The 14182-nt window shown below is 45.4% G+C and overlaps 2 protein-coding genes and 1 pseudogene across 3 annotated transcripts; 1 reads left to right on the top strand and 2 right to left on the bottom strand.

Moving 5' to 3' along the window:
• Nucleotides 1-4721: 4721 nt before the first annotated feature.
• F5J12DRAFT_t141 lies at nt 4722-4794 on the top strand (annotated as a pseudogene). Its single transcript has one exon. The product of its transcript is annotated as a tRNA-OTHER (tRNA).
• Nucleotides 4795-5339: 545 nt separating this feature from the next.
• On the bottom strand, nt 5340-9938 carry F5J12DRAFT_783949 (uncharacterized protein; the record flags this gene model as incomplete). Its single annotated transcript, XM_051742957.1, has 17 exons — nt 5340-5740; nt 5788-6087; nt 6314-6344; nt 6401-6663; nt 6710-6869; nt 6891-6923; nt 7028-7117; nt 7197-7376; nt 7426-7738; nt 7794-7822; nt 8206-8314; nt 8400-8578; nt 8629-8834; nt 8882-9113; nt 9144-9310; nt 9589-9871; nt 9921-9938. 17 exons carry the CDS (start codon nt 9936-9938, stop codon nt 5340-5342), a joined length of 2994 nt encoding a protein of 997 aa, XP_051598397.1.
• A 2110-nt stretch (nt 9939-12048) lies between these two features.
• Nucleotides 12049-13176, bottom strand: F5J12DRAFT_783948 (uncharacterized protein; the record flags this gene model as incomplete). Its single annotated transcript, XM_051742956.1, has 6 exons — nt 12049-12183; nt 12292-12314; nt 12361-12443; nt 12712-12733; nt 12881-13010; nt 13042-13176. The coding sequence occupies 6 exons, from the start codon at nt 13174-13176 to the stop codon at nt 12049-12051; spliced, it is 528 nt and encodes a 175-aa protein (XP_051598396.1).
• Nucleotides 13177-14182: the final 1006 nt, after the last annotated feature.

The raw sequence follows: 14182 nt of genomic DNA, 5'->3' as shown, positions 1-14182 counted from the left end.
GGGCTACTTCTGTCATATTTGCTGGTATGTCATTGTACGAATATCTGTTGTGACTTTTGTGTCGCAATTGAAGGAACGGTGCCTAGTCGTCGCCATACTCGCGTCCCTCTCTACCATTGGCGTCCCCCCATCCTTCTTTCACGCCCTTTTGACATATAACTCTCCTTCACAGTGTCGTAGGGAATAGGACCCACGTACCCCGAAAAGATACCTCGACAACAGGCTATGCTTAGTAATTTCCCAGAAGTAGATGGTCGCATTTTTGCAGCTAGATCACTCCAGAATTTCAATCGATCCACCGAGTCACGCTTTCAGAAGCCATACCTAATCTCCGTTGTCCTCAGGTTATCGTTGGCAATTTGAGGTACCGTACATCCAACGGGGATGCATACAAGGTGACTGTCACGTGCATGACACAAACCCACGTCATGGCCACATGACTGCGTGTTCAACTTGCGCCTAATACCCGGCGTTGAGTGTCTTCAAACACCAAGGGCGAGGGGTCCCAGCCCCCGGTGGACAAGCCGTTTGGCTCCAGCTTATATCTCTTCACTACTGTCGTCCTTTCTGCCCTCGCTCATTGCCCACGTCCACCAGACACGATTAAAAATCGACGTTAGGAGCAGCTAGACTTGTATGCCACCTTAGTTTAATCGTAACTAGCGAGCAGACGTGCAACATTTGGTACCTGCATCCAAGGATGCCAAGGAGGTCTGTCTACTTTGGGCTTATCACTCCATGTGCACGTTTACTCACGTGGATTTAAGTCCCTCTGGGTTCAGCCATCATCAGTGAACCAGTAGCCAACGAAACCAGAAAACACCATTTTGTTGCCAAGCAACCAGCTTTGGCTGGATTCTACTGGCCAAGAACCATGTATAGCTCCATTAGGGAGATATTGGCCTCAGCATAATCTTGTGTCAGCCAATGTCTCTGAAAAGGGTTTATCTATTATGCACACCTTATCATAGTGATGCAGTTGACAAGTCTGATAAAGTCCTCAGATCTTATCAACAACAGTCTGGTATTGATTGTGCATAGGATAGCATCATGGATAGAAACACATATGAAGAAAACAGAGGATCTATCACTGCCTTTCACTTGGAGGCACTGCCTGGACTGTTTGAGTGGGTGCAACAGCTTGCACATCTTGAGTGGACTGGCATTGAATTCAGAACTTCTCCCAGACATTCACAGCCTGAAAAGGCAGGGAGCAGTCAGAGGTAGAGAAGTGATGACCACCACAAGCAATATAAGTTTGACTGGAAAAGAAATCTCTGAGAGCAGGAATGAGGTCATCAAGTTGAAGATAGATCACAGCATCATGAAGTAGCAGGTTAGGACAGTGAGGACAAATGGTAAGGAGAAGCACTGTTAAGTCCAGTTCATCACTGGTCCAAAGCCAGTCCAGAGTCTGGTCAGGGGTCAGAGGGGAGATGAAGGTACAAGAGGTGTTGGACTATTGGACTTAGTGACTGAAGGTGCAGCACTATTCCCTTGCATGGGCCACAGTCCAGTTGAGAGGCAGAAGACAGAGAACAGAGGAGACTGTCATGACCATGTCTAGACCACCCTAGACTGGCTCTACCCCAGTCTCAACCAGTCTCAACCAACCCTTGCCCTGGTCCCAGCCTCAACTCTTCAACCCAGAAACATGTTAGCTCATGAGGCGCTGCAAGGCAGTGCCCAATCAAGTTGTCTGCTCAGTTGGTACTAGGCTGGTGTAATACCTGGCCCAGCCACAAGTCCTGCCATGGCTCCCAGTATATCCTTTGTTCATAGTCTTGCTTGATAATATTCTTTGTAACATTACTTACCAATCAGTTTGCCAATCATTGCTGTACCAGCATAGACTGGTCTCCAGTGCTATGTTACACTTAGTTTACCTCTAGTATTTAAGCCATAGGATAATCTGTTTAGCTGCAGTCTGAAATCAACTTAGTCTCATCATTACCTGGTCCCCTCTGTTCTCTGTCTCCTGTCTCTTGACTGGACTATGGCCCATGCAAGGGAATAGTACTGCACCATCAGTCACTAAGTCCAACAGTCCAAACCCCTTGGTATCTCATATTATCCTCTGACCCCCAACTGGACTCTGGACCAACTTTGGACCAGTGATGAACTGGACTTAACAGTATTTCAGACTCACACTTGTGTGGGTCACTACCCTTCTGTCCAAACCTCAGTATCACACCCTCAGCATGCTTACCCAGACCAGAACTCAAGCAGCACAGGCATGTGCTACCACCAATCCAGATTCCACCTCAGCTATTGACTTACACTGTGCTGCTGCCCTAGTGTCCTTAGGGACAGCCAGAAGGTTGCCCAGTGAAGTCAACAACTTCAGGGGCTTCTCAGCCCACAAGTCTACCACTCCCACTTCTAATCAACCTCCTGCACCCACTAATGATCTGGATGATGAACTGGACCCAGACAAACCAGATGACTTCAATCCCAGTGGTGATGACCCCAGTGATGATGGTCCTGGTGACAACAGGCTGGGAGATGAACCAGACAATGATGATGAAGAACCCCTCCCTGAAGATGATGTTGAGCCTGGTGTAACCATGCTTGACAACCTCACTAAAGCCATTGAGCATCTTGCATGCAATGCTTGCACCAGCTCTGAATCCTCTTCTAGAACCAAGTTGCATGAACTGGACACCTTTGATGGGACAGACCCAAAGAAGCTGTGTGCTTTTCTTATCCAATGTGAACTCAACTTCCAGGACTGGCCCCAGGCCTTTCAAAGTGATCAAGCCAAGGTCACTTTCATGCAGTCATTCCTGAAAGGGATGGCTCTTGAGTGGTTTGAACCAGACCTACTTGGAACTGAAGACCCAGAGGACTGGCCTTATTGGATGGACTCTTGGAATGAGTTCATCATAGAACTTCAAACCACCTTTGGACTTCACAACCTGGTGGCCAATGCTGAAAGCCAGCTAGACCACCTTCAGATGAAAGACAATCACTGGGTCAACAAGTACATGGTCAAGTTCAACTGGCTTGCCTCACAAGTCCAGGGATATGGTGATGGCACTCTGCACCACTTCTTCTACACCAGTCTCCCTGACCATATCAAAGATGAGGTCTGCTGGGTTGGCAAACCTAGGACCCTGCACAAGCTTTCACCACTTAGCCCAGGAAATTGATTTGCACTACTGGGAATGCAAAGAGGAGGTTCAACAGTCCAGTAAGCACCCACTTCAGGTAACCATTTTTCATAAGCATTTAGGCTGAATAGTTTCTCCAAACCATCCAGCCTAATAGCCTCCCAGACCAAGGTCTGCCCAGGGACATCTGGTCATGTCCCAGGGCTATGCAGATTTTTAGGCCCTGGGACAGATGGGATTTCCCACATAGCCATCCATTCAAATGCAATTATTTGGGATGTCCCAAGACTGCCTTGGGTGACTGGGGTCCCTACTCCTGAAAGTGCAGCATATATTAGCATTGAAATAGCTGCAGAAATCCTAGCCCCCTTGCTCCTCTGACAGATTTAATCCACAAAGTATCCTTTGACCTATACATCCCCTCCCATCCCACCATGCATAGTAGTATACAATAGTACTTTTCATGTACATCTTTGCAATGTGATTCTGCTGTATTGGGACATCTCACTAGTTGCCAGGGAGATGACCCACCTGGCCCTCCACATTTGCCTTGAAAATTGCAATAATAAATTCAATCAATTTGTGTCTATACCTTAAGCAATTTGTACTGTATGAAGGAAGAAGTAAACAGTTTTTGAGCACTTGTGTGACAAGCCAATATCTCAAAGTCCCCCACACAGAACATGGTGTTGGTCACCTTTGCAACACCATCTGCAGAGGGCAGAATGTCCCAGATGAGCCTCTGAGGTTGTCATGGGGCATTGTGCTGGTATGCAAAGGTAACTTAGGAGGATGTGCCATCATAGCCCCCTGAGGCTGGGATGGCACATCCCACTGACTTTCATAAGGGGACTTGGGATGTCCCACAGCAGCCTATGAGGCTACTTTGGGACATCCAACCCTCCCCTTTGCCAACCAGTGGGATGTCCCACAACAGCCTCTAAGGCTAGATTGGGACATCCCACTGTTCCCTCTGCTTGGCAGAGGGATGTCCCACAACAGCCTCTAAGGCTATGTTGGGATGTCCCACCCTCCCCTTTGGCAAGCAGTGGGATGTCCCACAACAGCCTCTAAGCCTACATTGGGACATCCCACCCCCCCCCTCTGGCAACCAGAGGGATGTCCCAAAGCAGCCTCTAAGGTGTTGAAGTAGTAATCTGCACTAATCCTACAAGCACCATAGAGAATCCAATGCAAGGTAGCTCCATGGTCAGAGCAGCTGCTTGACACTGAGAGGGCCCTGGCTCGATGCTAGCTCTGGTCACATTTTCATCAGGTTATGAGCTGCAGCTGGAACCCATGCATGCTCAGTACAATGGGTCATGCAGCATCCTTAGTAAGTCCAGATCATGTGAGTTACATGGACACAATGTGACTGATAGTAGGCCTCCTGGAAACATAGCAGTAAATCCTGATCCATCACATGACACAAGGTCAAAAGGCAATCAGACCATTTGCATGACCCTAGGGGGTGTGCACTGTTTTTGCACTCCAAAAGTGGCCAGATGAAGGGACCACATTGGAGATGGTGCATCTGTGCATTAACTTCAAGGAGATATGTTCCCACAGTGCTAGTCTAAGCCCCCAAGCTACTGACACTAGTACCCAGACCATATGGCTCAGTGGTTGCAGCACCTGGTAAACACCTGGGAGGTCACTGGTTCAATCTTAGGACTGGTCACATTTTCCTCATAAGACTACTTTGGGACATCCCTCCCCCCCCTCTGGCAAGCAGTGGGATGTCCCACAACAGCCTCTAAAGCTACATTGGGACATCCCTCCCCCCCTCTGGCAAGCAGTGGGATGTCCCACAACAGCCTCTAAAGCTACATTGGGACATCCCTCCCCCCCTCTGGCAAGCAGTGGGATGTCCCACAGCAGCCTTTAAGGCTACATTGGGATGTCTCACCCTCCCCTTAGGCAAGCAGTGGGATGTCCCACAACAGCCTCTAAGGCTAAATTGGGACATCCCACCCTCCCCTTTGCCAACCAGTGGGATGTCCCACAACAGCCCCTAAGGCTACATTGGGACATCCCACCCCCTCTCTGTCAAGCAGTGGGATGTCCCACAACAGCCTCTAAGCCTACATTGGGACATCCCACCTACCCCTCCGCCAACCAGTGGGATATTCTACATTTTACCCATGCATATGTCTTGCAAACATGATGCTCAAAAAAAATTATATTTAAACACACCAAATAGATTATAATATGTCTCTATCACCCTTATCTGTATTGAACTCTTTTACTTGGAGATGATGGTGGATCCATATCCAGTAGGTCATTCTCCCATTCTTCTCCCAAACAGAATTCTTCCAATGGCATATCACTTTGTTGGTGATATTCATCTGCTAGGGCAAATTCTTCAGCAACACATAGCAACTTATCATCCATCACTTCATCTTCATCCTCTTCACCCTCTGACTCCAATCCATCAAACCTCTCCTCATTATCACTATCAATATATATAACATGACCACCCTGCACCATGCTGTGCAGTTCTTCATCACTTGGACCCCAGTTCTCATTAGGTGTTCCAGGATAGCCTCTAAGTTGCCTCTTCCACAAGATGCACAGACCTGCTAGTCTCAATGCTCTGCAGTCAAGTTCATATGCAAGATCAACATCTGCAATGTGTGTTAGTTATGGTAATGCAATGACACATGTCTCTTACCAGCACTCTGTCTGGTTTTCTGCACATGACCCCACTCTTCAGAAAACCACTCTGTCAAAGCTCTTCTTTCCTGCAACAGGTGCCTTTCCTCTTCTTCACAATACCTCAGCTCAAGGAGTGATCTGATCCCTGAGTGCACTTTTTCATCAGCTAACCATGGGGGTAGTAACTCATCTGAATCATCCCCAAGGCCAATATCCTGCCAAATATCATCATCCACATCCAGTTTGAACAAAGAGTCCCTTGGGATCAGGAGTGGGGTTATTGACCCCTGAGGAGCTTTTCCCTTGTGTATGAGGCCTACAATTTGCAGACACAGATTATTGTAGCTACTGGCAAGCTTGGCTATTCCTGGTTCTCATTGCTTCACAGATGCTTCTGTGTGGTTTTGAAGTCTTTGTTCTTCAAGGCAAGTCAAATACAAGGGTATTCATGAATGATGACCTCTTACCACTGAGAGTCTGCTGATATGAGCGTTCCAGTCTTTCCAACTCAAACTTTCATTGGCACAGATGATCTCTGATACGTTTCTTGATTGCTAATGCATGCATGTGAAGCTATGGAACATGGTCTCAATTAGATGAAACTATGTAGAAAATACACTGCCACTAACTTGAAGATAAGCACTCTTTTGGATACTAGCAAGATTTGAATGCCCATTTATGCCTTGGGTTGCCCTCTGGTTCTGCAAAGCTTCTTTAAAACACTTAACCTTTTGATGACACTCTGCAATTTGGATATTCAAGCTTGTCATGTCAGCAACCCCATGGAGAAGATCTTTCTCCAGCACTTCTAGCTTGGCCTCATAATTTGCCAATGATTTCTGAGTTGCCATGATTTGCAATATCATATTCTCAGCAGCTTTAGAGCTGTGACCTAATTTGATGGTGAGCAGGAGTCATTATTTATATCAGCAGCTTACAAGGAGCTGGCTTTGTCTGTGCAGAGACTTGAGCAACCCATTCAGCTTGAAGAGTTGAGATATCAACTCCACATCTCCCTAGGCCTCTGTTTGCAGCAGCCTTCTTTTCTTGGCAATTATTCCAGTGACACAAAAGCCACTGGCCCAAACCAGTGAGACTCTTCATGTCCAGGTGGCACACCTGGAAGTCAATAGCAAAGAGGCATTGATGATACTGAATAATATGTTAGCTTGAAACAGATGTGGCATACTGCACACATACCCCAGAAACATGAAGAGATGGTATCAGCCCTTTGATTGAACTCCAAAAACACTCACATCCCTCTCCATCAGATAGTCCAAATCCTTCACATTTTCAGGGGTGATAGATAAGCTGACATGCTCATTGATGACCAAAGGCATGAAATACTGAGATGGCAAAAGAAATATGTGGCAGAAATGACTTGAGAAAACCCCACTTCCTGCAGCTCTGTTCCAGTTGACAAACTATGTCATATAACAGCCCAATATGAAAATTATCTGGGAGATGGCCAAAAAAAGATTTGATGAGGGCAAGTGCATAATGTTGCCTCTCCCCAGCTGAAGTCATATTTGCAAGGTAAATGACATGATCATGATGACAGAGTAGGGCCATGACACCAGTATCTGAAAAGAACTGGGTACTTGCCTGCACTGCCATCAGACCAATGGAGTCAGAATAAATGATTAAGACTCACTTTCTGGTGCCTCTCATCAGCTGCAGTAAAGGACTCATTACAACCCTTCAGCACTGACATTGTTATCCTCATTCCCTCTTCAAACTCATCCTCCCCATCACCAAGATAATTCTTTTTCAAAGCCTGTCCACTCCTCCTTTGGGTTGAAGACTTTGACTTTGACAACTCATTAACCTCATGCTCCATAGCACAAATATCTTCTTGTGAAAGAAAGACTGTAGCTGTAGGGTTTACTGGATCATCTGGATGCCCACTTCTGTGCTTCTGAGTAAAACAAGCATCAATGCAAACAATTGCATCAACATCAGAAAAGCTGGAACAAAGGAAATTTTAGCAGTTGACAAAACTATATCCACCAAGTGACATACCCATGTTCACTATTATTGCTCTGCCAGCTCTGGCCACCAAAGCATAGAGGACAATGCTGTCATAGGTATTCTGATGGCCTCATCTTTGAACTGAGGACATCATTGTCTGGGGAACTTGGCAATGGGATTGCAGAAGGGATGTTTGATGGTGGACTAGCAGATTCTTGCAGTTGTTGTTGGACATATTCATCAAGGGATGTTTCCAGAATACAATACCAGTGATATGCACCCCAAGTGGCCAGTTGATTATGATGAGAGAGTTCCTCCTAATGAACTCAAGAAGCCACTGTCAAATGATTTTCTGGGGATCACCAACTTCAACCCCATGCATCACTTATGGAAAGACAATTAGAAGAGAATATATGGAATACCAGAAATACCTACTGCAAAGATCTTTGAGCACCATTATCACCTTTCCTTCATCATAGATCCAAATACCTGGCAGTTGTGATCTCTTGGTATCTCCTTCATTCAACAATGCAACTCCAATGCTGCAGCTGAACTGGCAGAAGCACTTGTCCCTAATAATCCAGCCTCAGTACCATTACCATCCCTGAGACACCTAATTGCAATGAGTCCAAGTAAGATATGTGTAACATCACTTACTTAAATATTGCAGTGTGCTTGTCCATAAGTCCCTGAACATCAATGGCATGCTCATTGATGTACTTTATGATATTGGAACCACCAAATATGCCAGAGGTCTGGCATTCTGCAGGGTCTTGTCCAACATACATCACACCTCCAGCAATTTCAATATCTTCAGGAGTTGACTGCACCTCAGCCTGCTCAACAGTAAGATCTGCCACCCACCCACCCACCTACAACCACTCACCAATCTGGAGAACTGTGTCTTCGCATTGTGGACTCTGACTGCAATGGACTTGACTGATTTGTTAGCAGGCACTGCTGAGGAGCTCTCACTCCACTCATAAATGGCCTTCAACTTCTCCTTTCTTGCTGTGGTGTCAACTTTGGGGATATCTTTCATGAGTTGGTTGTACTCCACCATAATGATATTGTTGACTGTGTTTTGGTTGGCTGGGAAGAATGTTATAAAAGAAATTCTGTGACAAGGGCATGCATACTGCCATCAGGTTTCAGTTGGGTGGCCCAATACCACAAGCAGAAGAGATTGGCCTCATTGAGCTTCATGTGAGATGGTTTGACACTGATCCCAGCAGTGACAAGGATGTCACAAGGAGACTTGCCATGTTGACATCCAAGTTCTTCTGCTTTTGCCTTGACTTCAGTTGTGAAGTCATGTATCCCATCAAGAGTGGCATGGGACAAGTTCCCAGTCTTCTTGAATCTCACATTCTGGGCATGTTCACAATCATCCTGACTCACTGTATCACTGTTGTCAACATCCATAGTCCTACTTTTGCCCTTGCTTTTAGGTTTGTGTTCCACATGGTGACCAGGACAATGTGGGGGAAACTCATCCTTGGCATCAGAACTGGAGTCTTCAGCTGGTGGAAAAGATGGAGGAAGCGAAGATTCAGAACTGTCATCATCTATTATGAACATGTCAATATCAGAAGAGAATGGATTGCAGTACAACATGAAACACATCAAATGATAACAAAGTGTCTAGAAAAAAAAGTGAAAATGACACAGGATACTTGGCAGCTCTCATGAGGATCCAAAGTGCCTAGCTTTAGACCATTGGGCACCAAACCCACAGTCATATGAGAGAAGGGGGGGAGGCACCAAACCCTGGAGTCAAGAATATAACAATGCAACATCTACAGAACTGTGAGAGAATGAGAAAAATACTCAAAAAAAAACAAACCTTTATCATCTGGAAGTTGACTAGCCCCATCATCAAGACATTGACTGCCCTTGTCAGCCAGAATGTTGACCTCAACCTCCTCAGCCTCAGCATCACCAGCATCCTTGTCCATCAGAGTGCCCTCAACCTGGTCTTCCTGCAAGATCAGGGCAGTAGAATTTTGGGAGGACACAGAGACACTAGGCATGAGTGATCTCCTCCTGTCACAGAGACCAAACATATGTCCTTCCCATCCTTCAGGTGGTTGCACTGCATGCTGGGGCCTGGGCTTGTCTTTTTTGATCTGTGAAGGCAGGGGGTCAGATGGGATTGACAGTGACAAGATAGCATACCTCTGGTGGAGGGGCCATCTTGGTGGTGGGGATTTTTCAGTTTTGAAGAACCTGGGTGTGCAAATCTGTAGAGTCGTCTGTGACTTGGTCAACACTTTTCAGCACATGAGGCATGTCAATAATGATGGAGGAGGAGGGGAAAAGCAGTAAGATGAGGTATTTAAGTAAAGCCATGCCTTACTGACATAAAATAACCCATGGAGTTATTTGGTAAAATGGTGGCTTGTTGCAATGGAATAATGACACTTGCAGTTATTACATGAGTAGTGAGTGGAACAAAAGGAAAATATCAGAAAAGAAGGTCAGTGTCATGCCATATTGTGATAAATACCAGGTGGAACAAACCATAAGGAATATGCAACAACCAATACAGAGAGTATGTACCACTTCATAGTAACACATGCATGCAACAGTAGTGAGCAGAGACTTGAACAATTCAGACTCTGTTCACATGGGCCTCATGCATGCAATCAAAAATGAACCTGCACAGCAAACCCTTGAAGGGCCAAAACCCCCAAGAATGAACCATGGTGAATGCTGAGACAGGGGAAGGAGCTGAATAGAACATGTAATAATGAAAATGGAGGAAATACATCACTAATAAGCAGAGACTCAAAGCCCTGAATGCCCAAAATGGAGGGAATACATACCACTTGGTAATGGGATACATGTGCAATGGTGGTAAACAGAGAGCCTCAGAAGATGAGCTCTGTTTGTGTGGGTTTTATGCATGTGATCAACAATGAAACATCAGTAAATGCTGGAACAGCAAGAGAACAGTAAGGAAGATGCAATAACCAAGACAAAGGGAATACATACCACTTAGTAATATGATATGTGTGCAATGATGGTGAATGGAAAGGCTCAAATGATGCCATGACTCTGTTCCTGAGGGTCTCATAGATGCAATTGATGAGAACCTTCAAAGGCTCCAAACCTCCAAGGGCACCAAGCCCTCAACTCTTGTGGACAACCACACCAAATGGTCAAGGTGAGAATGGATGCAGGTCAGTAATAACACATACATGATAAAAAGATCCTGATCTTGAAACCTTTGTATTTGCGATATCTCCACTTACCTGCACCAGGTGGAAAATCCATTAGTAGTCAGTTATTGGTTACACTTGAGCCAAAATAAAAATAAAATATAAAAAGCAAAACTTTATACAAAGCAGGTATGTTTACATGGTCACTGTGAAAAATACTCTGGTCAAAGTATGTCAACACTCATCTGCCAGGGACAGATCCCTTGGTTCCATGTCCAGATGTCTGCAGATGAGAACAGTGGTGGAGTCAGGGGTGTCAGCAGATGTTAGATGTATTGATATGGGGGGAGTGGGGACCTCCATGCCAATGGGGGAAAAGGGGAGGAAAGGGACCACAGCAGTACCCTCCTGACAGGATGACAACATTGAGGGAGCTGAACTTGATGGAAATGATGGTGCTATGGGAGATGATTACTGTCAAGGAAAAAAAGTCTTGGAAAATTGCCCACCTTCATGCTAGGATCTCAAAAGTAAGATGTCAGCAAGGGTTTCAGCATCAACTGCACTCAGTTCAAGATGCAAAACAATTGTGATTAAAGTGCCTGCATAACTGCATAATCCCTGAATGTTAGCTATCAGACAGTGGTTGGAAAATCACACACTTAGGTTGATGGCACTTATGCTTTGCCCATTATTGAGTGAGGGTGGCTGGCACATAGTGAGACAAGGAATGGAAGGGAGAGGGAGAGAAACACAGACAATATTGTAAGTCAATAGGCAGATCTCCAACAGAAGGTTCTTCTTCCCCAATTGTTAGCAGCCATGGAATAACACATAGGATCTGCCTTGGTGAATCCTGCATGCATGGTCTGTAGGAATGTTGTAACTGCACTCTCATTAAATGGATCATTGTATGCCCCAGGTAAAGAATATAACTAATGGAATAGATGCAAAGGCTAAACACTTACTCCTTTGTGGCTCACCATGATGGAAGCAGAGACAACACTGGGAAGGGTGGGAAGACTTAATTAGCATCCCTACACAGGAGTAATTGGGGATCAGGAACTGAGGAAACAAGTGAGCCTTGAACTCACCAGCTTGTAAAATGAACAGAATATCCTCAGGAAATGAAAAGGTAGAGTTTAGGGTATATCCATGCCAAGATGACTTTCGAAGGCTCCAAGCCTTTGAGAGCTGCCAAGGGCACCAAGCCCCTGGCACTTGGTAGGGGATGCACCAAACATTCCCCTGGCATAATAGATGTCAAAGAGAATGTACTGTTGACCATGAAAGTAAGAAAGTGAACATGAGAAACCTGATTAGCATCTCCACACAAAGATGGTTGGAGATCAGTGAAGGAAGGGAGATGCAAGCCTTGAACTCACCAGAGGGCAAATTGAAAGAGACTCTAGTATTGGAAGGAGAAGATGGAACTGGGGGTAGCTACAACTAACCATCAGTCTTAATAGATAATGGAGAGAATGCTGTGTTAACCAGGAAAGTAAGAAAGCGAGCAAGAGAATCCTGATTAGTGTCCCTATACAAAGACGATTGGAGATCAGCAAAGGAAGAGGGAGATGCAAGCCTCAAACTCACCAGTGGGCAAAGTGAATGGAGTCTTGTCTCAGAAGGAGAAGGCAGAGCCAGGGGGTAGCCACAGAAAACCATCAGCCTTAATAGATGATGGAGAGAACACTGTGTTAACCAGGATAGTAAGAAAGTGAGCAAGAGAATCCCAATCAGTGTCCCTGTACAAAGATAATTGGAGATCAGCCAAGGAAGGGAGATGCAAACCTCAAACTCACCAACAGGCAAAGTGAACAGAGTCTTGTTTCAAGAGATGGCAGAGATGGGGGCAGCCAAGAAATGTCAGCCTTAACAGTTGACAGAGAGAATGTAGCATTGATCAGGAAGTTTGAAAAAGCAAAGAGAAACTTGATTAATGTCCAGGGGAGACACAAGCCTTGAACTCACCAGCAGGTAACATGAACAGCTGAGTCTCCTTTAGGAAGTAAAAGATGGACTCCAGGGTAGCCAAGGAAAGCTGGCAGTCTTCAATGCCCTGAGTTGTGCTATATGATGTAGTGCCTCCATCAGATGGAGTCTTGTCCATGCAACCAACAGCCAATCCATACCAAGACAACTCTTGAAGGCTCCAGGCCTTCGAGAGCCATCAAGGGCACCAAGCATTCCCCTGGCATAGAATTAATGAGGAGAGAGTAGAAGTGGAGTGAGGAAGGGAGGTGTGCAAATGTGTCAACCTTGTGCATGTTTGGTTACTAAGTACACACCTATGACAATTAATTTGTCAGTATTTCCTCCAGGACTGTGGTTTGAATAGAACATGGGAGGCATTACAACATATGTTATATAATAGGTTTAGGCACCAATTAGCCTGCCATGCATGCATGAACCTGACTGCATACTGGCAGCATCACATTGTTGCCACAGCACCACCACCACCAGCAAATTTCTCATGCTAAGTCAGCTCTGACTTAATGCAGTAATGATCATGTGCTCACTGCACTTGTCACACTTCTTTTGCAAGCCCTTCAAATGATCCACATGTCTTAATCCATGACTGCCTTCATGGTATCATCTCAGTGAGTACCTTCTTTATTTGTCTTTCTTTTTATCAATTTGTGTCACAGAGAGGAACATTTGGTGCATTCCTCCACCAGGATTTGAAGGGTTTGGTGCCTATCTCAGTAAACTTGGCATGCTCGTGGTACCAGTCATGTGGACAAGACTCCATTTCATGGAGGTGCTACCTTGCATAGCACAACTTGGGGTGTTGAAGACTGTGTTCCTGGCATCTGTGCATGAAATATTCACCAGGTGCAAGGTTCTATATACTGTACAGATGTGTGATCCATTTTTTTTCTCATTTATCTCCCCCTTGACAGTCTCACAGATATCAGCAATGCTAGTGTTGTTGGAGGAATGTTGGATGATGCGACTCCATTTCATGGGCTGGTACTCCAACTTGGTGCCAGGGCATGCTTCAACAGTTCTACTATAGCTGTATTGCTTTATTTAACTCCTCCCCCCTTTGAATGCCTCTTATCTCCTGGGTACATTTCTATTGACCCTGTGGTGGAATCCATACTAAGATGCTACATATTTCAGTTCTTATTTCATTTATAGGATCAATATGCCTCAAGAATGTGCTCAACAGGTCATAGCAGAAACCCAACCAGGTGATGGTGTGCTCTATTATTTAACCTAATGTGGTTCAGAACCCTGTCCTCTGGCACCTCTGACTGAGGCCTCTTC

This window comes from Pisolithus orientalis (genome assembly GCF_024613125.1).
Source record: "Pisolithus orientalis strain OTSU chromosome Unknown F5J12scaffold_22, whole genome shotgun sequence".
In the NCBI taxonomy this organism is placed as follows: Eukaryota; Fungi; Basidiomycota; class Agaricomycetes; order Boletales; family Pisolithaceae; genus Pisolithus; species Pisolithus orientalis.
Note: the sequence above shows the minus strand (reverse complement) of the source record. Positions and strands in the feature narration are given on the sequence as shown.